Source organism: Hyaena hyaena, unplaced genomic scaffold, assembly GCF_003009895.1.
Source record: "Hyaena hyaena isolate Hyena2069 unplaced genomic scaffold, ASM300989v1 scaffold_1, whole genome shotgun sequence".
In the NCBI taxonomy this organism is placed as follows: Eukaryota; Metazoa; Chordata; class Mammalia; order Carnivora; family Hyaenidae; genus Hyaena; species Hyaena hyaena.
In genome coordinates, this window is record NW_024080633.1 from 1,015,225 (window position 1) to 1,039,505 (window position 24,281).

At 49.0% G+C, this 24,281-nt stretch overlaps 2 protein-coding genes across 4 annotated transcripts; both read left to right on the forward strand.

The window, feature by feature from the left end:
- Positions 1-2,861: 2,861 nt before the first annotated feature.
- MON1B (MON1 homolog B, secretory trafficking associated) lies at positions 2,862-13,220 on the forward strand. Of its 3 annotated transcripts, none has more exons than XM_039227021.1 (6): positions 2,862-3,187; positions 3,399-3,556; positions 5,536-5,865; positions 6,358-7,177; positions 7,522-7,669; positions 9,777-13,220. In XM_039227021.1, exons 2-6 carry the CDS (start codon positions 3,409-3,411, stop codon positions 9,984-9,986), a joined length of 1,656 nt encoding a protein of 551 aa, XP_039082952.1. In that variant the 5' UTR covers positions 2,862-3,187; positions 3,399-3,408; the 3' UTR covers positions 9,987-13,220. The 3 variants fall into 3 exon arrangements, with proteins under 3 accessions (XP_039082952.1, XP_039082962.1, XP_039082970.1); XM_039227031.1 differs by having other exon boundaries at positions 2,862-3,153; XM_039227039.1 differs by having other exon boundaries at positions 2,862-2,990.
- On the forward strand, positions 11,049-23,795 carry SYCE1L (synaptonemal complex central element protein 1 like). The gene is made up of 12 exons (XM_039227049.1): positions 11,049-11,133; positions 17,179-17,241; positions 18,914-18,973; positions 19,159-19,233; positions 19,783-19,830; positions 20,093-20,147; positions 21,592-21,675; positions 21,932-21,995; positions 22,866-22,935; positions 23,024-23,111; positions 23,398-23,482; positions 23,666-23,795. Exons 1-12 carry the CDS (start codon positions 11,064-11,066, stop codon positions 23,723-23,725), a joined length of 822 nt encoding a protein of 273 aa, XP_039082980.1. The 5' UTR covers positions 11,049-11,063; the 3' UTR covers positions 23,726-23,795.
- Positions 23,796-24,281: the final 486 nt, after the last annotated feature.

Consider the following 24,281-nt stretch of genomic DNA (forward strand, 5'->3'; position numbering starts at 1 on the left):
GTGGCATAAGGATATTGGTGGGTTTGGGGTAGGTGATGGGCGTGGACACTGCTGAGCTTGAGGAGGTTGATGAGCATGGAACATTGGTGAATTTGGGGAAGCCGAGGTTTAGGTGTGTTTGGTTTTGGAGGCTAGTGTTTTTAGAAGGTTGCTGATTTGTGGAAGTTGGCAGCTTTAGGGGTGTGGATAGATTCTTGGATGGTGGGTTGTGTGGGATTATTAGGTGCTTTGGACATTTTCTTGGGTTGAAAGAGTGAGAGTTCTGGGAACACTGGCGGATGTGGTGAAGATGGGGTTTGGGATAGGCTATCAGATTTAGGGAGGCATAGTGTTTGGGGAGATTTTTGAAATTGGAAACATTGAATGTTATATGGAGGTTGATGACTTAAGGTGTGCTTAAGGGTTTGGTTAAATTAGATTAGAATATTTCAGAAATTTGAGGAAATTGGTTGGCTTATGAAGGATGGTAGGCTTGGGAATGGGGTTAGACCTCTGTTGGGTGAAATAGAGTGGAGTACAGAAGGCTATGAATTTGTGATTCCATTTACATTGATTAGTTCCATAGGGTAGGCTAACATTATTCAAGTTTTGCACTTGGTGGATGCAGGGCAGGGGTGTTCAATTCAAAACTATGTGTCTAGGAAAGCGTCCAACCCTTTTCCCATGGAAGATGTGATAAATGTAGCTAAGATCAGCATACCTCTGTTACTTATTCCTATTCCCAACGCAATTTGGAGAAGATAATAAGATCAGGGGAATCAAAGACAAGAAGAGTGGCAAGATACAGAAAGAAGAGTCAAAGAATTGGGGGGAGGGAGAAAGGACTGAGGAGACAGAGCAAGGAACAGCATGGCATGGCAAGACAAAAAGTAAAGGAGCAGGAAGTAGTGGTACGAATCAGAGCAGGGAGCATGGAACAAGGTGAGGAAGCATAGACGAGAGAGAAGAAGCCAGGAACAGAAGAGGGATAGGAAATAGAGAAATAGAGACCACAAAAGTTCCTGCACTGCAGATACAACTGAGGGAGCCAGTCAAAGCCCAGATGCACTACGAGTTGCCTTGTTTTTGAACATACTTGTGTCCTTCTTCCATTCCAATTTCCACTGTATATATTCAAATTCAATTTCCTAGCATTCAGGAAGTCTAGAAAGAAAAGAACCTATGGCGGAAGAGTTATCACAGTCTATCCAGACAGGCACAGGCAGGTTCCTAGTGTCGTTTATGAATTGTCAGTTCCAGAGGCTCAAGACATCCTGGGACAAGTATAGAAGTAGGCATGGTTGTGCAGTCCTGGGAACAATGTTCTAGTGACCTCATGAAAAAAAAAATGTCCTTAGAAAGGGACCCTTTCCTGGACTTGTGGGTGGAGCCCAGTATGGAATTGTTTGTGCAGAAGGTGAGAGGGCACCTTGAGATTGATCAACTCACCCCATATGCAGAATTTCTCACCGGGGATGCCCACTTTGGGATGTAAGTACAATTATTTTCCTTAGAAGTCATATAAATAAACTCAAATACCCTTAAGTTGTCTTGATCCTCTGCAAGGAGGATTGAAAAATATTTGTGTGAGTCCAAGATACTTACTATGTCTCCAGGATTCATTGGACTCCAGAACTTACCCCATCCACTCTTGCCAGAGCCGTTTTTTAATGCCTTGTACTTTGGTGGGAATAGGGATGTGGGAAGAGGTGATTTATTTACCTGGGGGTGTTGATTCAGCCAACATGACAAGGACCTTGGAATTAAGCAGGCCACGCTGAGAGAAAGGAAGTCATAACTGAGGGAACCCTTGTCGGAAGGGATGGAAGACTTTACTCTTCAATCTCCTGAGGACAGAGTGATCAGAGAGAAGGTCTATTTCTCCTAAGATTCCCCAGTATAGATGGAAATCCAGCGGGCGAGGAGCTGGGAGCTCCACTCCGCGGGTCCTCAAGGGCTTTGCCCCACCGTGCTCCAGCCCAGGTTAAGAACAAATCCAGTCCAAGCACTCTTTCTAAACCAGGGGGGGGACACCCGCTAGGGGGCGGGTCCCCAGCCGCGAAGGCGTCCCGCCTCCCCTGGCACAGCCAATGGTGGCACGCAGAGGCCGGAGGGGCATTTTCCTCAACCAACCAGTGCTCCGAGGCCTTTCAAGGCCACGCCCCCATGCCACTCTCTGAAGCGGATACTCCTAAACCCTGTAGCTCAGCCCACAGCTGGTTCGGAAATGAAATGAGGTCCGCCTGGCCTTTTGTGAGTCTGGCCAAGCTCTGGGCAGCCTGCACATGGCCTTAGTAAGCTCACTGCCCCCCCTCGTCATGAGCACGTCTCCGGCTCGCGCTTCCCTATCTCCAGAGGCTGCTGAGCCCTTTGTCTGACTGACTACAAACAGACCCACGAATACTTTCTACTCCTGAGAGGCCCGCCTCTCGGTTTAGCAGCCACGTCCCATAGGTTGGCCAGGCTGCGCTCAGCGCTCCGATTGGAAGAGGGGGGTTGGGTCAAGCATTTCCTCTCTGCACAGACTATCCACTCCACCTTTATCTCCTCGGCTTCTCGGGGGGATAAGGGAGCGTGAAGTTGCCTCAGTTCTGGCGGAGCACCACTATTGGGCGGGCACCAGTATCCATAATGACTGGGGCTGCGAAAGTCCTCGAGTTAAGAGGGAAATCGGTTTGAGCCTACGATTGGGCCCCGGGATATGTCAGTCAAGATGGGCGGGCGCAATCTCAACCCAGTGCACAGTACTGGTAGAAATAGGCAGCCAGAGTACGTGCGGAACGGCCGAAGGAGAGCCGCTTTCTCCTGATTGGGCCATGCGGGAGGCAGTGCCGCCCTCCGATTCCTGATTGGCTGAACGTGAGCCGCGCCCCCCTCACGCCGACAGTCTTCTGTAGGAGACGCGGGCCCGGCTCGGCTGTCAGCCGGGCCAGCCAGTCCGGCTATAGGCAGCTCACCCGGTCCCTAACCGGATCGACGTAAACCTGGGAGTAGCGCGCGTGATCTCAACGGTGAGGGGACACCAGTGGTGGCGGGAGACGGGGCTCCGGCGCGGCGGGGAGCGAATAAAGCGCCGCAACCGGAAGCCTCTTGGGAGCGACATCGCACCCGGAAGTGTGGCAAGACGGACGTCGCACCCGGAAGTGTGATGCTACCGCGGCTCGAGAAGTGATGGTACCCGGCCAATTGAGATACGGGGTTAAAACAGGTGTTTATGTATCTTCATTTTCTAAGGCACAGTGGAACCTTTTCGGAAAATGTTGGAGGGTGCACGTATTTGCCATGTTTTTTATTGTCCCATCCTATTGAAACCGGAGGGGAAATGAACACTAGGAATGTACCCGAGGAGGCCAGGCTCAGTAGAGGCTTTTAAGAAGTTTCTTTCGCCGCCTGTCACCGTCAATTCCTCTATCCCACAGGGATGTGCAGATGGAGGCTGGAGGAGACACTACTGCCCCAGCCCCTGGGGACGTGGAAGACTTGGAGGACAATCGGTTTCCCGGTGAACTGGCAGGAGACGGTGGAGGGCTTCACGAGGACCCACCGGATCCTGGAGACGGGGACCTGGAGGAAACAGGTATGGCTTCCCCTCACTGGGGCCTTGGAAGGAATCCCTACGGAGTGTCTTTGTTGGGGGAGGTCAGTGGAGGACCAGTGAGGAGTCTTTTGGGACTCAGGGAAGTAGCTTAAATCATGACAGGATCAGCAGAAGGTCATTGTGGACACACGGTGTAATTTAAGTCATTGAGGAATGACAAGGAAATCCGTGGGTGTCAGTGGATGTTCACTGGGGCCTTGGTGTGAGTTGAGGTCTTTGATGGATCAAGAAGAGATTGGGGTCACAGAGGGATATTGGGGATTTAGTTTGTTCAGGTTAATGAATGACCAAAAGAAAGTTAATACAGTCAAAGGGGAACTATTTAGAAGTCAGTGTCTTTTGGGGCTAAGGTGTTATTTAAGTCATTGAGGCAGGAAAGGGGATCAGTGGTGACTGGTGGGCACCCAGCGTTTACATCATTGAGGAATCAATGGTGAGTTAATGGAGGCAGTCTTTAAGGAGCCAGAAATTAGTGGATGTAATTGACGATCATTGGTAGAGAGGCAGTGGACATCAATGAGATTATTTGGAGAGTCAGAGGACCCGTAGGAGAGTCTTTGAAGACCCAGCTGGATGTGTAAAGGTATATGGTAGAGACTCAATGGAAGTCATTGGGGAATCAATGTTCATTGACCACTTTGGAATGAGTGGATGTTAGTAGCATCATCAGGAAGGATGAGTGGACATCACTGAGAGTAAATGGTGGTGGTAGGGAGTGGTGACTTTGAGAACTTGGGAATTATTGGCAAATAATGGCAGGTATTAGGAGGAGGTAATTGGTAACTGGGTATATGGGGAATCAATGAATATCAATCAGAGAATGAGGGAATATAAGGTCACTGGGAATTTATGGGAAAAGTGTTGCAACATAGTTACCAATGGATAATAATGGTTGTCATTGAGGGATGAGTGAATATTGACTGCAATAAATGAGAGGAGTGTCAAGGGGGTGTCAAGGGGTAGTGAAGTCGTGGGTTTTGTTGGTGATTATTAATGATGATCATGAAGAAAGTCATTATTATAGTCCTGTGTGTTAGAGTATATTATAGTGGGTATTGTGAGGAAGGGAGTAGCTCTCCATGAAAATAAAGAGAGGTCAGGGAAGTCAGAGGAGGTCACTGAAGTCCCAAGGGTTAGTGGAGATTAATAGTAGTCAGTGGGGAGAAGGGAGAATGGAATAACAAAGGGTTAGAAGAGTCCGTGGAGGTCATTTGAAGTCTTGGACATTAGTAGAAGTTAATGGTGGTCATGGTGGGGATGAAGTGCACATGGAGTAAAATATTTTAGATTGTGCGCCAGGGCAGTCATTGGAGGTATTAGTGATATTGTGGAGTCATTGGAATGTTAGTGAACAGCAATGGGAGTAAATAGAGGATTCGGCTTAAAGATCTAGGTGTTAGTGGATATTCATGGCCATCATTGGGAGAGTTAGTGGTTATCATCCAAAATATACATGGGTGACCAGAAGAGTCAGTGAGGTCATTAGGGATCAGTGAACACTGATGAGAATAAATAAGGGGTTAGGGAGGGGTGGGGCAGGGGGAAGGATTTAGATGAGAGAATATAGAGATATTAGTAGATGTCATGGTGGCCAATGAGGGGTGAGTAGGTATTAGGAGAATAAATGAGGGGTCAGAGGTATTAGTGGGGGACCACTGAAGATGGGGGATATTAATAATGGCCATTCAGAGGTGATGGGATGCTTTGAAGACTTGGAAATGGCGGTTATTGAAAGGAGAACAGTCTCTAGGGACATAGTTCAATAATGACAATGACAAATTGGGTTGTTGGGGTTTTAGAGGGATCTTGTGGATGTCATTGAGAGATAGAGGAGACACCTGGAGGTCTATGTCAGCAGCAGGGGTCACTGGGGAGCCGGTAGAGATTTGGTAAGTCCTTGGGTACATGGAGTTAGTGGGGGTCCCCAGCCAGATGACCCACCAGGAGTTCTCTTTCAGAATCCGAGACAAAGGACCAGCCACCCAGCCTGCTGTCACCACTGCCCCAGTCAGAGGCCCCATCATGCACCTATGGGCTCTGGGATCCTGCAGTCTCTGAGAATAGTCCCACAGGTGGCCCCGAGAGTGGCTCTGGGGTCCAGGGTGGGGACCCCAGTGACGAGGACTGGCGCAGCAAGCGGAAGCACGTGTTTGTGCTGAGCGAGGCAGGCAAGCCCATCTACTCGAGGTACGGCAGTGTGGAGGCGCTGTCGACCACCATGGGCGTGATGACAGCCCTCGCGTCCTTCGTGAAGAGTGCAGGAGACGCCATCCGTGCCATCTATGCCGGTGAGCAAAGGAGGGGGAGGTAGAACAGGGGATGGTGACTGGGAACTAGCCAGCCAGCCAGGGGTGAGTCCGTGTGTGTGCATGGCTGGCCCGGCGTCTGTCTCTTGTCCGTCTGCTTGGCCTGCTGGGTTTTGAGAGAGTAACTCAACTGGATCCAAGTCACCAGCTGGATACTTCCTTATTTATCCGAAAGCGTGACCTCCGGGGCTCTGGCTGAGTTGGGTGTGTGGCTGGGCTCTGTGTCAGTCCTCGCTCTGTGTCATCCATGCTGTGTGTCTAACCTGATTCCTCGACCCATCGTGTCTCTGCGAATATCCAGCCAGACTTCCCCAAGGTGTCCTTATCGCAGTCGAAGTGCACCATGGAGTGACCACGTGAGCTTGGGCCAGGAGTGTGTGTGTTCAGGCAAAGAGCAGAAGAGCCCCGCCCGACTCCCTCTGGTCGCCGCTGACCCATCTCTACCCGCCCCCCACCCCCCCTTCCCTCCTCTAGAGGACCACAAGCTGGTGTTCCTACAGCAGGGCCCACTGCTGCTGGTGGCCGTGTCAAGGACTCCGCAGTCAGCAGCCCAGCTGCGGGGGGAGCTGCTGGCTGTGCACGCACAGATCGTGAGCACGCTGACGCGCGCAAGCGTGGCCCGCATCTTCGCACGCAAGCAGAACTACGACCTCCGCCGCCTGCTGGCCGGTTCCGAGCGCACGCTGGACCGGCTTCTGGACAGTGTGGAGCGGGACCCCGGTGCCCTGCTCCTGGGCGCTGTGCGCTGTGTGCCCCTGGCGCGCCCCCTGCGGGAAGCGCTGGGCGCCCTGCTGCGACGCTGCACGGCACCCGGCCTGGCGCTGTCAGTGCTGGCCATCGGAGGGCGACTGGTGACGGCAGCTCAGGAGCGGACCGTGCTGGCCGAGTGCCGCCTGGACCCAGCCGACCTGCAATTGCTGCTCGACTGGGTGGGGGCACCGGCCTTTGCGGCAGGAGAGGCATGGGCACCTGTGTGCCTGCCCCGCTTCAACCCCGATGGCTTCTTCTATGCCTACGTGGCTCGCCTGGATGCCATGCCTGTCTGCCTGCTGTTGCTTGGCACCGACCCCGAGGCCTTCCATGACATGGCCACCTGCCGGCGCCTGGTGGAAGAGGGCATGCACACCCTCGGGGCCATGCGCGCCCTCCGGGAGGCTGCCAGCTTCCCTAATGCCCCATCGAGCAGTGCCCCTGCCTACAGCGTGCAGGCTGTGGGGGCTCCCGGCCTCCGACACTTCCTCTATAAGCCGCTGGATATCCCCGACCATCACCGCCAGCTGCCTCAGTTTACCAGGTAGGACCCTATGGGCAGTTGTCTGGGCAGGAAGGCTTATCTAACTAAAAGATTCTTCTCCTAGACGTGAGGCGGGAGAGCGCCAGGCAGTCTCTAGAAAGATGGAATAGAATGTCTAATGAGGGAGGCTCAAGGAATCCCTTATTCTAATGGAGCAAAGGGCCCCAGTGCTCAAGGAATCCCTCGTTTGCTGGGGAAGCTGGGCCTCCAACCCCTGAGAACCCTCACGTCCAGTGGGGGAGGCGCGGCTCCCTCATTTCATTGCACTCCTAGACTGAGGGGGAGTCGGGCCAGCCACGGAGGCCTCTGACTGACCTTGGCCTTACCTCCCTCGGTCCCTGCAGCCCTGAGCTGGAGGCCCCGTACAGCAGGGAGGAGGAACGGCAGCGCCTGTCGGACCTATACCACCGCCTGCACGCGCGCCTCCACAGCCCCTCCAGACCCCTGCGCCTCATTTACCACGTGGCCGAGAGGGAGACGCTGCTGGCCTGGGTGAGTCGGCTAGGGGCCTGAAAGCGTTAGCTCCCCACTAGAAGTCTCCTTTCCCCCCCGCTGAATCCCCTAAGACCCCAACAGCCTCCATCAAGCACACTGTGCTCCGGCCTGCGTCGCCGTTCTGGACGCTACGCGTGTGCCTTTGAAACCCAAGAGGATCACGGGCGAACAGAACAGAATGGAATGTTCGCTCTTCCCCCCTAATCAACCAGTACAGGGTCTTAGACTCTGAAGAGGTCGCACTAACAACCGTCTGTGTGCCTGCTGCTTCCGGGTTAGCCCTGCCCGTGTGTGCGCGCCAGTGCACGCGTCACTCAGGGCCCCCAGCGCTCTTGAACGTGACAGGGTTCGTTCCAGGCTGTGCCTTCTGCCCGGGGTGTCCTCCCATGGGGTCTCTGGGGCTCCCCTCCTCCCCTCCCATGGGTTTATTAAGGGTCAGCTATTCAGGGAGTTTGGTCAAGGTGACCCCATTGGAAATGCCACCTTCCCCCAGGCTCTGCCGTGTGGTACACGTATAGTAAATAACTTATTCTACATCTGTTGTGTATCAGGCATTGTTCTCACCTGAGGATTTTATTTTACTTTTAAATTTTTTTAACTTTGATTTTTAAGCAATTTCAGACTTAGAAAGAAGCAGCAAAACAGTACAAGTAATTACCATAAATAGGTCTTTCACCTGGTTTCTCCAGATGTTAACCACAGGCACTTATTAAAATCAGGAAATTAACATCAGTACAACACCGTCTCATCCACAGACTTCATTTAGATTTCGCCAGTTGTCCCACTAATGCCCTTTTACTGCTCCATAATCCAGCCCAGGATCATATTCTGGGCTTATTTATTGTTAACTCCTTAGTCTCGTTCCTTTTAAACCCTCTCTCAGCCTTTTTTGTCTTGCACGCCCTTGGACTTTCTCAAGGGTACCTGCTAGTTTGTAGAATGTTCCTCAACTTGGGTTTTTCTGATATTTTATCATGCATTTTTGTCAAAAATATCCCCCAACTGAGCGATGCCCCCTTCTCTGCATCCAGTCAGGAGGTCCACAATATCTGTTTGCCCCACTGTTGATGCTAACTTAGGTCACTTGGTTAAGGTGGCATCTCCTCTATAGTGTTTTTTTTCCTTCATAACCAGCAAATATCTTGTGGTGATTATGTCAGATTTGGGTTTTTTTTAAAATCATACTTTCATCTACAAATTTTAATATCCGTTAATGATTCTTGTCTGCAATAGTTACTACTTTGGTGTTTACCAGGTAGTGATTTTCAGACTTCGTCATCCCTTCTACATTTGTTGGTTGAGATTCTACTACTGTATGGAAGAACTTTTTCTCCCCCTATTTATTTGTTGAATTTTTAATTCTCTATCAATATGATCTCATGGATTTTTCTTTAATTCAGCAGGCTAAAAGACTTTTCTGTCACTTATTTCGGTGCTCAAACGGTCTCTGATTTAGGCAGGCTGGCCCCTGTGTCTTTCTGATACACCCCCATCACTGCTGAAGCAGTCTCATTTTCTGGCACAAGATGTTCCCGGCTCATCACGTACTTTCTCTGTGCCTGTCCTGGAATCAGCCATTTGTCTAACGAGCCCTTGTACCTTTTAGCGAAGAATGGCATTTCACAACCAAGATGTGGTAGGCCCAGGATTTTAAATTGGGTTGTTGGGGGATGACTCACTGAAGAGACGGCGTTTAAGGGTGAGGTGGCAGGCCATTTGAGTTTCTAGAGGGAGAATCTGGAGCTTGCCTCCAACAACTGCTCAGTAAGTGTTAAGCACTGTTGTTCTACTCAGTGCACAGATGAGCAAACTGAGATCCAGGAAGTACACACACACACACACACACACACACACACACACACACACCCAGCATTAACCAGTTGAAGCTACTAGATTCAGCTGATTCCTTGGCCCAACTGAAAGGCCTTGGCCCACCATGATATTAGCTTACCTATTTTAGCCCAGTGACCATGTAGCACCAGGTGGGAGCCCTCGCCAACTGTGTTTTCCAAACAGGAGACAGACATGGAGCTAGGGTGGGGTCGACAGGACTGGGCGTGACCATCTCTGGCTCAACTGACTCGGTCCCCTCTCAAACCTGCAGGTGACTTCCAAATTTGAACTCTATACCTGCCTCAGCCCCCTGGTGACAAAGGCAGGTGCCATCCTGGTAGTGACCAAACTCCTGCGCTGGGTGAAGAAAGAAGAGGATCGACTCTTCATTCGTTACCCACCCAAGTACTCCACACCCCCGGCGGCCCCAGCGGCCTCTACAGACCAACCTTCTCATAATGGCTTGTTCACTGGACCTTGAGAGGCCGCTAGATTGAGCAGTGCTGGGAACCACCGCCTTTAGCTTTACCTTCTGTCTCCACCCCGGAAACGGGACGCAGGAGGGGCAGGGGCGAGGCTGCTTCCCCACGCACCTCCACCTCTGGGGGAAATCCTTGGGCCTCCCTCTCCCTCACCTCCTCCTCTTGGATGATGTTCTAGCCTCTGTTAGGGGCTGTCTCCTCCACCACACCCCCTGTCCTGCATCAGGAGTCAGCCACCTTGATGGGCTCTTAGGCCTGAGTGTCCAGGGCTGGCCAAGGTCCCTATGGGGGGGCCGCAGGAGCTATGGGATTGGGAATGCAGTGCCAGCCTGTGACTAGAACCAGCCTGGGGATATTTTAAAGAAAAAACCGTACACAAAAGGCCCCAAAGCAATTCCCACAAAGACATTCCTTTGCCCTTCACATACTTCATTTTTACCCTGTCAAAAGTGGCCCCCATCAATTTAGCTGCCGCTGCTATTAATGAGAAGGCAGCCTCCAGGGCCTATCTGGCCGTGTAACCCAGGCAGAGCACCCGGCTTCGCACATGGCTGAGATCCAGACTTTTTACACAGGAGGTGCGCCTGGCTCCCAAGGCTCGTTGTACCCTCGGTGAAGCGGAGGAAACATCGCCTAGGCTGTTACAGGAGGATCTGTAAACGGAAGGGGACTCGAATTCTTGTGTACCACCGCACAGCACAAGTATACGTGTCCCAGACTTTCACAACCTGCACAACACAGCAACCCAGGGAGGGAAAGCCCTCCCTGGAGTTTGTAGGTGTGCACAGCACCCATTCCTCAGCCGAACCAAGACCCAGTTGCGCTCTAGCTCTGCCTACGCGGGAGTTGGCGGGCCTCGGGGTGTACGCATGCGCGCTGTCAGTCAGGGGCTCTGGCCGGCGCTTGGCTGGAGCTGCCCCTTCATTGCTCCTATACCCGGGTCAACTGACCAGCCGACACGCACTACACGCATGCGCGCCGCAGAGCCTGTAACCCTCGCGTAGGTTGTTTCGTTTTGTTTTGTTAAAACCAATCCTCGTCCCAGGCGCCCGCAAGCTCAAGCCCAGCAGTGGAAAATGGCGGGGAAGGTAGAGCCTTTGGCGATGGAGCCGCCGGAAGTTGTGGAGGAGAGCGAGGAGGCCGAAGGTAGGGAGGGCGAGCAGGCCCCTCCCCCACCAGGGCAGAAGGGAGGGAGGCTTTGTCCCCTAATAATAACGAAATATTAATAGCGATACTAAAAAAGTAAAAATGTAAGCTTTTTATTAAAAAAAAAAAAACTTCATCAAAGGGGAGACAACTAACACGCATATTCTCAATCTACATGAACTCCTGTCCACTTTGTTGGGTACCCTGATTTAAATGTTTGGAACAAACAATAGACTATATATTTCAGTACGCATCTCTTTAAACAAAAAATATGGAGGTGGATGTTGTTACAAAAATCACCCAGCCGCTGCCACACCGAAGAAAATCCACAATAATTCCCCAGTGTCATTTCACACCCAGCCCATGCCCCATTTCGCATGGACTCTTAAGTCTTCATGGAGAATGGCTTCTCCCAATGACAGCTTCTTTTCTCCGCGGCATTTTGTCAGTAATGACACCCCACACCCTAGTGTGGTGGGAAATACTGCCCTAGAAATCATCAGAAATCGCAGTGTAGCCGGAAGAAGAAAATCTCCCAAGATGGTGAGCCGCCACTATCCCGCTAACATTTTTTTTTGTTACAGACGTTTTCGGAATATACACAAGTACAGCAAATAACACGGTGAAGGCCCATGTACCCATCACTCTTGTTTCAAAAGTCGACTTTCTGCTCTCCTCTGACCTGTCGCTCTCCCCGTTTCTGTACATTCTTCAAACCGTTATGTTAGTAACATGTTGGATTGCATCTTTCCAGATCTATCTATGCAGACATCATCAATAATTGTGATTGTTCAGCTGTTTATTGTTATTTCTCCAGCACCTAAAACAAGGCCTGCTTGGCATATAGTAGGTGCTCGGTAATTTTCTTTTTTGTAACGTATGGATAATTAATAACTGTAACAGGAAGAGCCCTCTTAAATAAGGGCTACATGTGGAGGGCCGGCTTTCAGCAAAGAACAGACAGAAATAAGAAAGCTGAAAATAGATCTCATGTATTGAGCAGTTATGGTAGCACTTAGGATAGTAACAACTGTGCTGAGAACTATTTTAGTATCAAGCTTTCAAATTAGTCAAAATTGAAGTTATTAACTTCACCAGCAATGGAGAAAATTGAAAAGCATATCAACTTATCGTTCTAGCTCACTGAAAATGGCTTTAAAAAGAAAGAGATAAATCTAGCATTGATTACTCTATGGGGAAACAGCCTGTCTCTTGCTTCACTCAGAGAACTGACCAGTAAAGACTTTGCTAGAAGCAGTTTGGAAGAATACGTTTAGCATCTAAAATGCTATTCCATATCTTTAGTCACCGTGCTCAGCAATCAGCATATGCAGATGTGTGGACCACAAAGGATCATTGGAGTGTTATGGATGGAAGAAAACACATGGAGCAATCAGGGGAATGGCTGGGTTTAGATATATTCTTGGATATTGTGGAATGCTTGAGTGGTGGACATGATTTTAAGCAATAGGGGAAAAAAATCTGATTTAATTTCAGATACTTAACAATTGATTTTAAAGGCATAAGATCATGGTTTATTGACATAGAATGAGCTCCAAAGGTGATCATAGTTTTATGAGAGAAAAGCAAGTTGGGATCTAGAAAAACAAAGAGGGGCAGTGTTGACAAGAGCCCTATGTATGTTGCACAGAACAATATCTGAAGCTAAAGGACTAACTAATGACTGTCACAAGGGTATAGGTTTTTAAGAGTGCACAAAGGTGGAGGTGCTTTGTGATATTTTTTTTCTTTTATTTGTCTTTCAGGAAAACGTATTCTATAATTTTAAAATATAAGAGAAAGAGGGAAATTTTTTAATGGCATCTAAGGGTCATATATTGATATTGAGCGATGTTAACATCCCAGTTTTGATGGTTATACTGTGGTTACCTGTGGTTAGAATCCCCTTGTGTCTAGGAAATATACACTGGAATATTAAGGAATAATGGGCCACAATGCCTGCAATTTATGTTACAGAAATGCTCACAAATGGGAAATCTGATACAAAGGCAAATAGGAGCATTGGGGCCTTTTCTACCACTTTTATGTACATCTGAAATTATTTCAAAATAAAATGTTAAAAGGGACTATCTGTACAGGCTGTTTTATAATATACATTCCTAAAACTTGTTATCAGGATGTTAGTCTGATTTTTTTTTTTTTTAATGTGCTTGTAACTCATGATGACTAGGACTCGAAATGAAGTGGAGAGGAAAAACAGATGGAGCTTTGGCAGAAATGGTTACAAAAGCCAGCTGTAAAATGCACCGAGACAATCGAGAAATCACACTATCTGGGCACTGGATGGTATTACGTGATGACTGTTAATCTTGTCGGGGTGATTACAGGTTTAGAGTCAGGTAGGAAAATGTCCTCAAGCAGTTGAGACTCTTTGTGAAATATCTAGGGATGAAATGTAACATAGCATAGGGCTTGCTTGGAAATACCTCAGCACAGGAAAAACCTAGCTGAAGCAAATACAGTTGTCAGATTTTAGCAATGCATAAATCAAAAGTTCATCATGGCATCCTCTCTATTTGCGGGGACATTTGGAAATTTTCATATGGCATACTAAAAAGAAAACAAATAATTAGAAATACTTCCCCCTTGTTAATAGAGTAGCTTTAATTTTTGTTTCACTTCCAAATATTAAGAATATTATAAACATTTTTAAAATCTCAAGAGGAGACATGCCAACCTATTATTATTGATTATATCAGAGAAAGGCAATAAGATTCATTGGCTAAGGAGAGAAGAAGTTTCATTTTTAACTTCACATATTTCTGTAATGTCTGAATGTTTTGGGGTAAGAGTAAAAATTAAAGCAATACATGAAATATTATTTTCAGTTTTTACTAAATTTTACTGAAAGCTCTGAGTGTGTTCTATTGTCGGTAGTTACCTCTGGGAAGAGGAGGGACTTGAAGAAGGGGCTGTTCATGAGAGGAAGCTTTTACTTTTAGCCTAAGTTTTTCTACATTTGCTTATTAAGTATTAAAGATTCAAATGCAAAATTTAATGTATGCTAATTTGTAAAGGATTTCAGACAAGATAAAAAGATGGAAAGAGTGAACATACCACCAAACATTTTAACAAAATTTCATAAGGTCAGGTGAAGAAAGAACCCCTGATTTACAACATGATTTCTAATGGCTGCAAAAGATTTCTTCCTACGAATGTGCTGTTTAAATTAACTCAGACATCTTTAGGTTGCTTCAGCTTTTTAAGATTAGAAACAATGAGCGATTTGCCCACCATCCTTTATTTTCTTAACATAGATTCCTAGATAATGGAATTTCTGATCTAGAGGATTTGAGTAATTTTTTTATATTTACTACCAAAAAGTTTGAAATATAATACTGGTTTTGCCTATCATTTTGACAAAAATGAAAAAGTTTGAAAACATATTTGGCTGCTAGGAATATGGAAGAGTCTTTCGTGGGCCTGCTTGAAACAAATGGAGAGCAGTTTCACAATACCCATAAAATTTATTAACACACATGCTCTTTAATCCAGCAGGTAGCCCAGTAGGAATTTATCTAGTATATAAACTCCCATACCTGCACACAAAAGAATGTATAGGGATGGTTTTCTGGTTGAATTGTGCCCCTCCCCCAAATTTATGTCTACCAGAACCTAATAATGTGACCATATTTGGAAATAGGGTCTTTGTAGATATAACTAGTTAAGATGAAGTCATACTAGATTAGGATGGGCCCTAATCCAATGACTGGTATCGCTATAAGAAGAGGGAAATTTGCACATACAGAAATAAAGAATGCCAGGTGAGGACAGACCCACAAAAGAAAGACTCCAAAAGAGGACCCATTTTGTGGTATTTTGTTATGGCAACCCAAGAAAACTAATACAGAGGGTCCGTGTGGTATTGTTTATAACAGCACAGGAAGAGAAACATCCTGAATATCCATCAGTAGGCGGGCTTCTCTTAAATTATGGTATATCCGTTCAGTGAATCACTATGAAGCCACTAAAAAGAATAAAAAGATCACCAGTATACATGATCAAATGAAAAATACAAGATGTGGACCATTCATGAGGCAACACTACTTGTTATAGAAAGAGTGGACTTGTGCTCATATATGAATTGAATGATCTCCAACTAAACAACAAAGAGCTTGTAACACTAGTGGTCTCTCTGACGGGGAAGGGAGAAGCTCAGGGTCTTAGGAGGAGGGACTTTTCACCGTACATTACTGTGAGTAAGCATCTCTTCCTTTACCATGTGGCTATCGTATGTGTTTTGTGAGCGGCCTTTCATTTTCGCCGCCCAGAGTTCTCGAAGAGGAGTGGATCACTGGGATTTGACCTTTCATCATTGATTTCAAGAGTTGAAGATGTTAAAAAAATCTCCTGTGGCTTTTTTGTTGTTGTTGTTATAATTTTATTTTCTTTTTTAAGTTTATTTGTGTATTTTGAGAAAAAGAGCACGAGCAGGGAATGAGCAGAGAGAGGGAGAGAGAGAATCTTAAGCAGGCACCAAGCTGTCAGTGCAGAGCCAATGCAGGGCTCAGTCTCACAAACTGTGAGATCATGACCTGAGCCAAAATCCAGAGTTGGATGCTTAATTGACTAAGCCACCCAGGTGTCCCTGTTGTTATAATTTTAAAAGTGACACAGGCTGGTGTTAAATACATAGAGAAGTACAGACGGTGGGGCGCCTGGGTGGTTCAGTCGGTTAAGGGTCCGACTTCAGCTCAGGTCATGATCTCATGGTTAGTGAGTTCGAGCCCCGCGTCGGACTCTGTGCTGACAGCTAGCTCAGAGCCTGCAGCCCTGCTTCAGATTCTGTGTCTCCCTCTCTTTCTGACCCCCACCCCTGCTCTCTCGCGCTCTCTCTCTCTCTCCCTCTCAGAAATAAATTTTTTAAAAAATTCTTAAAAAAATGTACAGATGGTGAAAAGTGTTTTTGAATCAAGATTCAAATACATTGGTTACAATTGGATACAATTACAAATACCATTGAATGATACTTGTGTCAAGTCTCTTATAATCAATAGTTTCCCCTCTCCCTCTCTTTTTCTTTTCTTTGCAATGTATTTGTTGAAGAAACCAAATTGTCCTGTGGAGTTTTCCAGCATCTGGATGACAGTGATTGCACTCCCATGGTATCATTTAACATGTTTCCCTGCTCCTTTTATTTCTTCTAAATTGGTATTTAGCTATAGAAACCTGGTAAGATTCCTGTTTTGTTGTGTTGTGTTGTGTTGTGTTGTGTTGTGTTGTGTTTGGCAAGAATCCTTTATAAGTGGTGTTGTGAGCTTCCATGAGGAGGCTCATAATACCTGGTTGTCTTTGTTTGATGGTAGCATTCATTAATAACCATATCCTAGACCTATTGATTCATTTTAATAAATATTTATTGTTTTTAATTTTTTTCATATTATAAAACATGTAGTCAGATGGTAGAGGGTTATGTTTATTTATTTTTGAGAGAGAGAGAGATCAGAGGAGGGTCAGAGAGAGAGGGAGACAGAGGATCTGAAGCAGGTTCTGCACTGACAGCAGAGAGCCAGACTTGGGGCTCGAACTCATGAACCGCGAGATCATGACCTGAGCCGAAGTCGGATGCTTAACTGACCAAGCCACAGAGGCATCCCAGACCCATTGAGTCTTTAGGAATTTGCAAATTGTGGCCTATAATGCTTTTTTTTTTTAAATAAATTATCTGAAATCTTTCTGCCCTACTGCATCACTTTGAACTTCATAATGATTCTAAAAAGCAGCAGCAGCAAAAATGTATCCCGTCCTTCTCTCATCCCTGAGTTTCAGTTCATTAAGGTGATGCCTCTGGTGTCCTTTGACCTCTTAGGAGAAGCTGAACATGAGGAGTCCTGATTCATCCAGCACACATCACAAACCTCAGAGACAAGGGATGGGGTCTTGCAGGAGCCCTGCCCTCTTTGGAAACCTGCCTCTCAGCCTGTCCTCAGTTCCAGGTCAGGGGTGTCTGTGCCTTCCTTCCTCCCTTCCCAGATAGGCCTGGCCCTTCCCTCCCTCCTGAAATTGTGTTTTTCATCTCCACAGGGCAGACCAAGCCTTTGAAGGTGCCTGAAGACTTGCTGGCAATGGTGAAAAAGCTGCACAAAGGTCATGCATATCTTTGTGTCTGAGGCTCAGCCTGGGGTTTTGAGGCAGGCAGATGTGGTTCAACCCCAGACCCCTCAACTCACAACCTTGGGAAATTATCCCATTGCACATTCTCTCTCTGATACAACTTAATTATTTGAACTAAAAATATAGCTTCAAAATTCAAGAAGTATAAGAGGATGGAAAATCCTACTCTCTTACACACATGAACGCACACACAAACATCTGTGTCCCTGACCCAAGGGCTAGCAGCAACTATTTTTAAATTCTTAAGCATTTTTCCAGAGATTAAAAAAATATACATTCATGGGTGTGTATTCTTTGTCCTCCCTTTTTATATACAAATGGCAAGTGGCAATGCAAATGACTGTATCTTGCTTCCATTGTTGAGGGGGCCTAGGAAGCAGCCTACATCAGGGCTGGGGCAGAGTACTGGCTAGGTTTAGGTTCGACCCCCCACCCCAGGCAACCGGCAACTTAAATCTATGATCCGTCAGTCTGTTCCAAAATAAAGAGAACCATTCCTTCCTCCTGCCCTGCACACTGTCCCCCACCCCCATGGCCACCTGCAGAAGTATGTTGGGGTTGCTGCCTAAGCCAAAATTAGGTAGAGAACTTGCAGGATTGGAAATGCAGCGTGTTCGTGACCTTCTGCAATAAAATGAAGAGTCTCAGGAATTTGTTATCGTAATCAGCACCTTGGAGAGCATTCGGGCTCCTAGAAGTCTCAGGGGATGGAGTTGGTGGCCTCCGAAAATCAAGGGCTTCACTTTATTAACTCAGGAACTCCAGGTTGTCAGGGGTTGGTAGTGAGACCTAGCAAGGGTTGGGAAGCCTTTGCCCCAATTCTGTGCTCCTGATTGAAGCCAGAGAGGGATGAGGAGGAAGTCTTCTCCATACAGAGCACTGATATTGGGACTGTGAGAAGTTAGAGATGGTTCCCTAAAGAGAGAATGATATCCCTGTCACGGGAGAACCTTAAAGCCACTACCTACAAGAGGAACGCATTTTTCCCATTTCTCAAATGAGGCCAATACCACAGTCAGATGGACAGAAGTGACTGCCAGGCTTTCAACAGGGTGGAGCAGGTGGGAGATCTCCACTGGCTCCCATCACACTCAAAATTACATCTAGAAGCCTCCAGCATGCCCCAGGAGGCCCTTTGTGATTTGTCATCTCACTTTAACCACCTTGCCTCCTGGTACTTTTGACTTGCTTGCTAGACTCACACCAGCCACACCAGCCCCTTACCCATTACTTTGGGCATCTGCCTCACTCACTCCCATTTCTAGGGCTTTGCCCTTGTCTCTCTGCCGGCATCGTTCCCCCTTCCATCCTCCCCACCCCCATGGAACAGGCTCCCTTCCTCACCTCCATATCAAGAAGCACCTTCTACCCTTTCACTCTTCAACCCCTTGCTTCACTTTATTTCTATCCACTGTAGTTACTGTTGCCCATATTGACAGCATATATCTTCATTCAATGTCCATTTTCCTGTGCAGAATGCACACCCTGCAAAGGCCTCTCACAGAGCCCAACACAGAGCAGGTGTGCAATAAATTTGTTTTGATTGCTGGTATCAGAGACACAGCGCCAACACCCACCCACCCCCATCTGCCTTAGACAGCCGGGTGTCTATCTTCTCTGACTCAGTCTTTCTTTGGTTCTGCAGAGGGAAGCCTGGAGCCACAGACTGAAGACCTGATTAACCGGATTAATGAGCTTCAGCAAGGTAAACACCAGGACCTAGGCTTCCTAGCTGACCAGGAAGAACCTGGACTTGGAATGGCTCCACTTCCTTAGCTATAAAATCGAGCACCTGTGGGTTCCTTAAAGATGAGTGCGCAGAGTCACAGTGTGCAAGAGAATAGCAGGGTTAGAGGCTGCACTCACGGTGTCTTCTCTTCTTTGGCCTAGCCAAGAAGAAATCCAGTGAGGAAGTGGGAGAAGCCCAAGCCCTCTGGGACAGCCTGCATAGGGAACTGGACTCTTGTAAGTGGCACCGAAAGAGGGACCCAGAGATCTTACGAGCGCTGCTGATGTTCTCTGGACACATCGAGGTCTTTGCATGGGTTATTCCCTCCACCTGCAGTGCTCTTATGCCTATAATCCAGATTGCCTTTTGCTGCCCCATCACCTTTCTACTATCAGCCCAAACTTTATTCTAACAGTCTACCTCAATGCCCCATCTCGATATGGAATACCACTTTCTGTCTGTCACTGTCACTTCCCTGCTTGATTTATTTCTTCACAGCTTTTATTTCCACTTGACATAACATATTTATTTCTAGTCTTTTATCCCATTGGTATAAACCCTGTGTGTCCTGCAGTCTTCACTCCTTCGGTATTTACAGACAATGTGGACACTGAGGGGGAGAAACGGGACCAGGAATGACCCCTAGTAGGAGATGGGTGCAGGTGGCAAGAAGATACCCCCCATGGCCTGGCACTGTACCTTACCTTCTGTAACCTCGATATGCCTTGTGCATGAAGCTATCAGGTATGGCCCCTGACAGCTCAAAGTGTCACTGTGTTTTCCAGTGAATGGAGAGAAGGCTCACCTAGAGGAGGTCTTGAGCAAAAAGCAAGGTATTTATCAGCTCTCTGTCTTCAGTGTTCTACCGCATTCTACCCACAAAATCCCACAGTTCCCAGAATAGCTAGAGGAATCCCACTGAAACCCGAGTCAGGGTGCTTCCCCCTCTGCTCACGTCTCTCCCTTGGCTGCCACCTGACTCGACGTAGACACTAAAGGCCTTTGATGTGTGACGTGATGTGGGAGCCATTACGTCCTCCCATCCCTGACTCCTCAAGAGCTCACACAGGGCTCCCTTGGTTCCTCTCCCCACAGAGGCGCTGGGGATCCTCCAGCTGCACTGCCAGAGGAAAGAGAGTGGAGCTCAGAGGTAAGGAATCCTGCCCACCTCTTCCCTACTTTGTTCCCAACCTAAGGAGGAGGGAGCAAGAGCGAGGGAATATATACCTTGGACACACACTTCTCATTTTTCCTTTCTGTAGAGTAGAGTAAATAGACATGAGACTTGCCCCCTCATCTTTGGTATCAGATGACGGTGTTGAGATTAACTGGCTCATTGAAACCTTCATTGCTAGTTTCTTTATTAAGCAAATTTCGCCCACTGGTGTTATTCTAAATCTTCTCTTGGTTATCCAGCTCTCCCACCCAGATAAATTCATTTCTTTATTTATCTGCCCATTTGGGGCCCCCCAGTCATCCATTTACCCAGCCATCCATCCATTCATCTACACATCTATGCAGTCCTTTTCCAGCGGGCCAGACAGCCAACATGTCTTCAGCTTTCCATCTAATCATCTTCCATCCATCCGATCATTCATTCACCCTCATTCCATCTTTCCAATCACCCATTCATCTAGCTGTTTATTTATTCACCCAACCATCCACCCAGACATCTAGTCACCCTTCTAGGAATCCTTCTTTTATTTCTCTGTCCAGCCATCATCCCTCCACACTTCATTTCTCCAGCCAGCCATCCTCTCTTCCGCCAGCCACTCACCCATCCAGCTACTGTCCATCCAACCATCTATCCACCTCCATCCTTTGAACCTTTCCTTAATATGTTCTTGTGACCAGAGGTCTCACACCAGGGTGGACCATAATTTTAACTGTGTAGGAAACCCAGTGATAAAGTGGATGTAATGCTTGACCACACCACACATAGCAGTTTATGTTCATTTTTCTTTTTTTTTTAATTTTTTTTAAATTATTTATTTCTAGGAGAGAGAGAGAGACAGCGTGAGCAGGGGAGGGTCAGAGAGAGAGGGAGTCACAGACTGAAACAGGCTCCAGGCTCTGAGCTGGCAGTCAGCACAGAGCCCGACGCGGGGCTCGAACCCACGAACCGCGAGATCATGACCTAAGCGAAAGTCGGACGCTTAACCGACTAAGCCACCCAGGCACCCCTATGTTCATTTTTCTACCTAATCCTCACAATGACAAGGACAGGAGTGAAAGGCTACTGTCACCTTCCCACCACTATCACCATTTTACATGTGAGGAAACTGAGACCCAGACTGGTTAAGTAGCTTGTCCAGGGTCACAGTAGAATAGATACAAAATTCAGGTTGGGATTTTAGAATCTATTAAGCTAAACTACTGTACCCCTCACAGAAGCTCCTTGGGAAGGCATGGTTTGCTGAGGGACAGGATGGACAGGGTGATCATCTCAAACAGAGGCCCATAATGCTGCATATTCTGTCGCAGAAGAAAGAAGAATGATGAAGATTATGAACAGACCACCCCACCCCCCTCCTGCTGAAGGAAGTGGGGGCTTATTTAGACACTGTGACTAAGAGCTGTCTTTCTCCTTCCAGGAAGAACATGTTGCAGGAGTGCACGGAGCAAATTTCTGTCCATAACTCTCAGGTTCCAGAGAGTTGCAGACAGAGGAAGCTGGGGTAAGCCCGCATCTGCGGCCTGGTGTGGCACTGGCTGGGCACGGGAGTGGGGCTTGCATCAGGGAGACTTTGTTAGAAGAGGAGCCGTTGGAACCAAAGCTTCGAGGAGAAAGCCCATAAAGGGACTCCTAGTAGAGGGTGCACCAGGCAGAGATCCAAAGGTCCCCCAGAGGAATCCCCAGACTGGGCCACGCTGGGTCTCAGTCTCAGTGTCAGTCTAGCATGTGCTCTCTCAACCCCGGGCTTTGGCCCCTAGGTTTCAGGTTGAAGAACAGCTGGAGAATTTGATGAGCCAGCACAAGGACCTCTGGGAGCTGCACGTGAGCCATCCTCATTGCCTCCAACCGAAGCCCCTCCTCTCCTGGCGGGCTTAGTATTCACCCACTGCTCAGCCCCAACTCCATGGGACAGTCCTTGACTCCTTTCTTCCTCTTACCCACCTAGTCAGCCCTTCAACTTTTACCTTAAATCTAGCCACCTGTTACCATCCCCCATCGCCATGCCCAGCATCTATGTCCCAGTCTGTTGCGGTAGCCTTTGCTGACCATCCTGCTTCCTTCCTGCTCACCTAGAGTTTGCTCCCCTTGCAGTGGCAAATGGGGACCCTGAAAAGGCCATGGTTTGATCATCCCTTCATTCAACTAATGTTGCTGGGTGCCTCCAGCAACATTCCAGGCAGGAGGAGACAGTGGGGAGCCAAAGGGGCCAAATATTTTTGCTGTCCCCAGGATGGTTGGGGGCGGGGAGTGGGAAACATACTCAGACTCTAAACAAAAAAATAAGTAGATAGATCATGTAATGTCAGTGGGGAAAGCCTCTCTAAGCAGGTGACATCTGAATACAGACATAAAGTAAGGGAGGAAAACATTCAGGTATCTTGGTGCAAATGCTCCTGGAAGAAAAGGCAATGCAAAGGCCCTGAGGCTGATGCGTGCCTTGCGCATTTGAAGAGGAGCAAAGGGTGGGGGGGATGGGGAGAGTGAGAAGAGATTGGGAGGCGCACGGGGACGGACGTAGGGAGCTTTTGGAGAAGAAATGTGTCTCCACCGCCACCAGCCACAGCAGGAACTGCACATGAAGTTAAATAGATGAATGAATGAATGAATGAATGAATGAATGACCTAATTCGGGTAAGGGCTTGCTGAGGGGGCTGAAAGGGCAGACCAATGGACAGGTCTCCTCTCTGGCAGATGTTGAAGCAGCGACTGGCCTGGGAGATACATACCCTGCAGAGCAGCAAGGAGCAGCTGCTCACTGAAGGTGGGAATCCAGGCAGGGGGCGGGGCCTGGGCGGGGCCGAGTCGGCCGGAGCCCCTGGCCCCGCCCACAACGCCCCGCCCCCCCGCAGAGAAACAGGCCAGGGCCAAGCTGCGCGAGGTGGAGCAGAGGCTGCGCTCGTCGCCCGAGGTCTGGGGCGCCCGGATCCTGAACGACGGGTGAGAGAGGCAGGAAGCCTGGGTTGAAGGGGAAAGAGCCAGGAGGAGGGGAATGGGCCAACCTCCTCCCCCCGCAGCCCCGGCACAGCCTCTGGCCGCCCCTCCCGGAAGGGCCGACCCTGGGGCGAGTTGGCGGGACTTCTGGGGTGCCGCGCTCCTTGCACCCCGGCCGCTCTCGCCTCGGCTGCTCTGCGTCTGCGGTCTTCGTCGGGATCTCGGTGGCTTCCTACCCTTGCCGGCCCACTCTCGCTCTCTTCTTCCTCTCGCCGCGCCCCCTGCTCTCCAGGCTGCAGACGGAGGTGGAGACACTCGGGGGGCAGGATATTGCCCAAACCCATTGCACCCCAAAGGACGAGGACTGCAAAGGAGAGGTAGGGAGCGCGGCGATGGCGGCGAGGGGGCAGAGACGGCGGGGGTGCCCTCGGAGTCCCTGGAAGTCAGCGCCCGTGGGGAGCAGAGCTTCCCGGCGGGGGACACGGGGGACAGGGTGAAGGCAGTCACCAGCCCGCGTGCCTGGAGGCCAGCGCCCGCAGCCTGACTCGTGGCTCCCGCAGGCCGGCCCCGAGCGCCCCGGCGCCCACAGCGAGGACCTGGAGTCGCCCCCAGACCAATAGGACCCGCCCCGACCCCCCCCGACCCCGGCCTTTGATGCCCACCCAGAAATAAAGGCGAGGATTTCGTTCAGTCTTCCACCTCCAGCTTCAGTCTGTCCCCCCTGGCCTTGGGGGCGGAGGGCGGGGCCCTTGCCCCTCGCGGGCGGGGGGCGTGTCCAGGCGCTCTGGGCGGGGCCTCGTCCGGGCTCCGCCCTCCAGTCGCGTGGGGAGCGCAAGCAGCAGCTCAGTGAGTGTCCCTGAGTACCTCAAAGGACACGTGGGCTTCGAAGCCACCCCATCTCCAAGGCGGCCCCTCCAATTCCTGTTTTACCAACAAGGGCTAGAGGGAACGTGTTAAAACACACACAGAAGGTCCTGTATGTCCGCTGGTAAATCCCAGCCTCTCAACAGCCCCTGCATTCCCCACAGACGCCCACTGACCTCTGGGCCTTCCCCTGACCCCTTCACCCGGGCAGTTCCAGCCAGCTGCTGCTGCACCCTCGCCAAGTATTTTCATCTCAGGGCCTTTGCCCTGCTGTGTCCTCGTGTGGGGTGCCCTACCCCCCAGGTCTCTTCA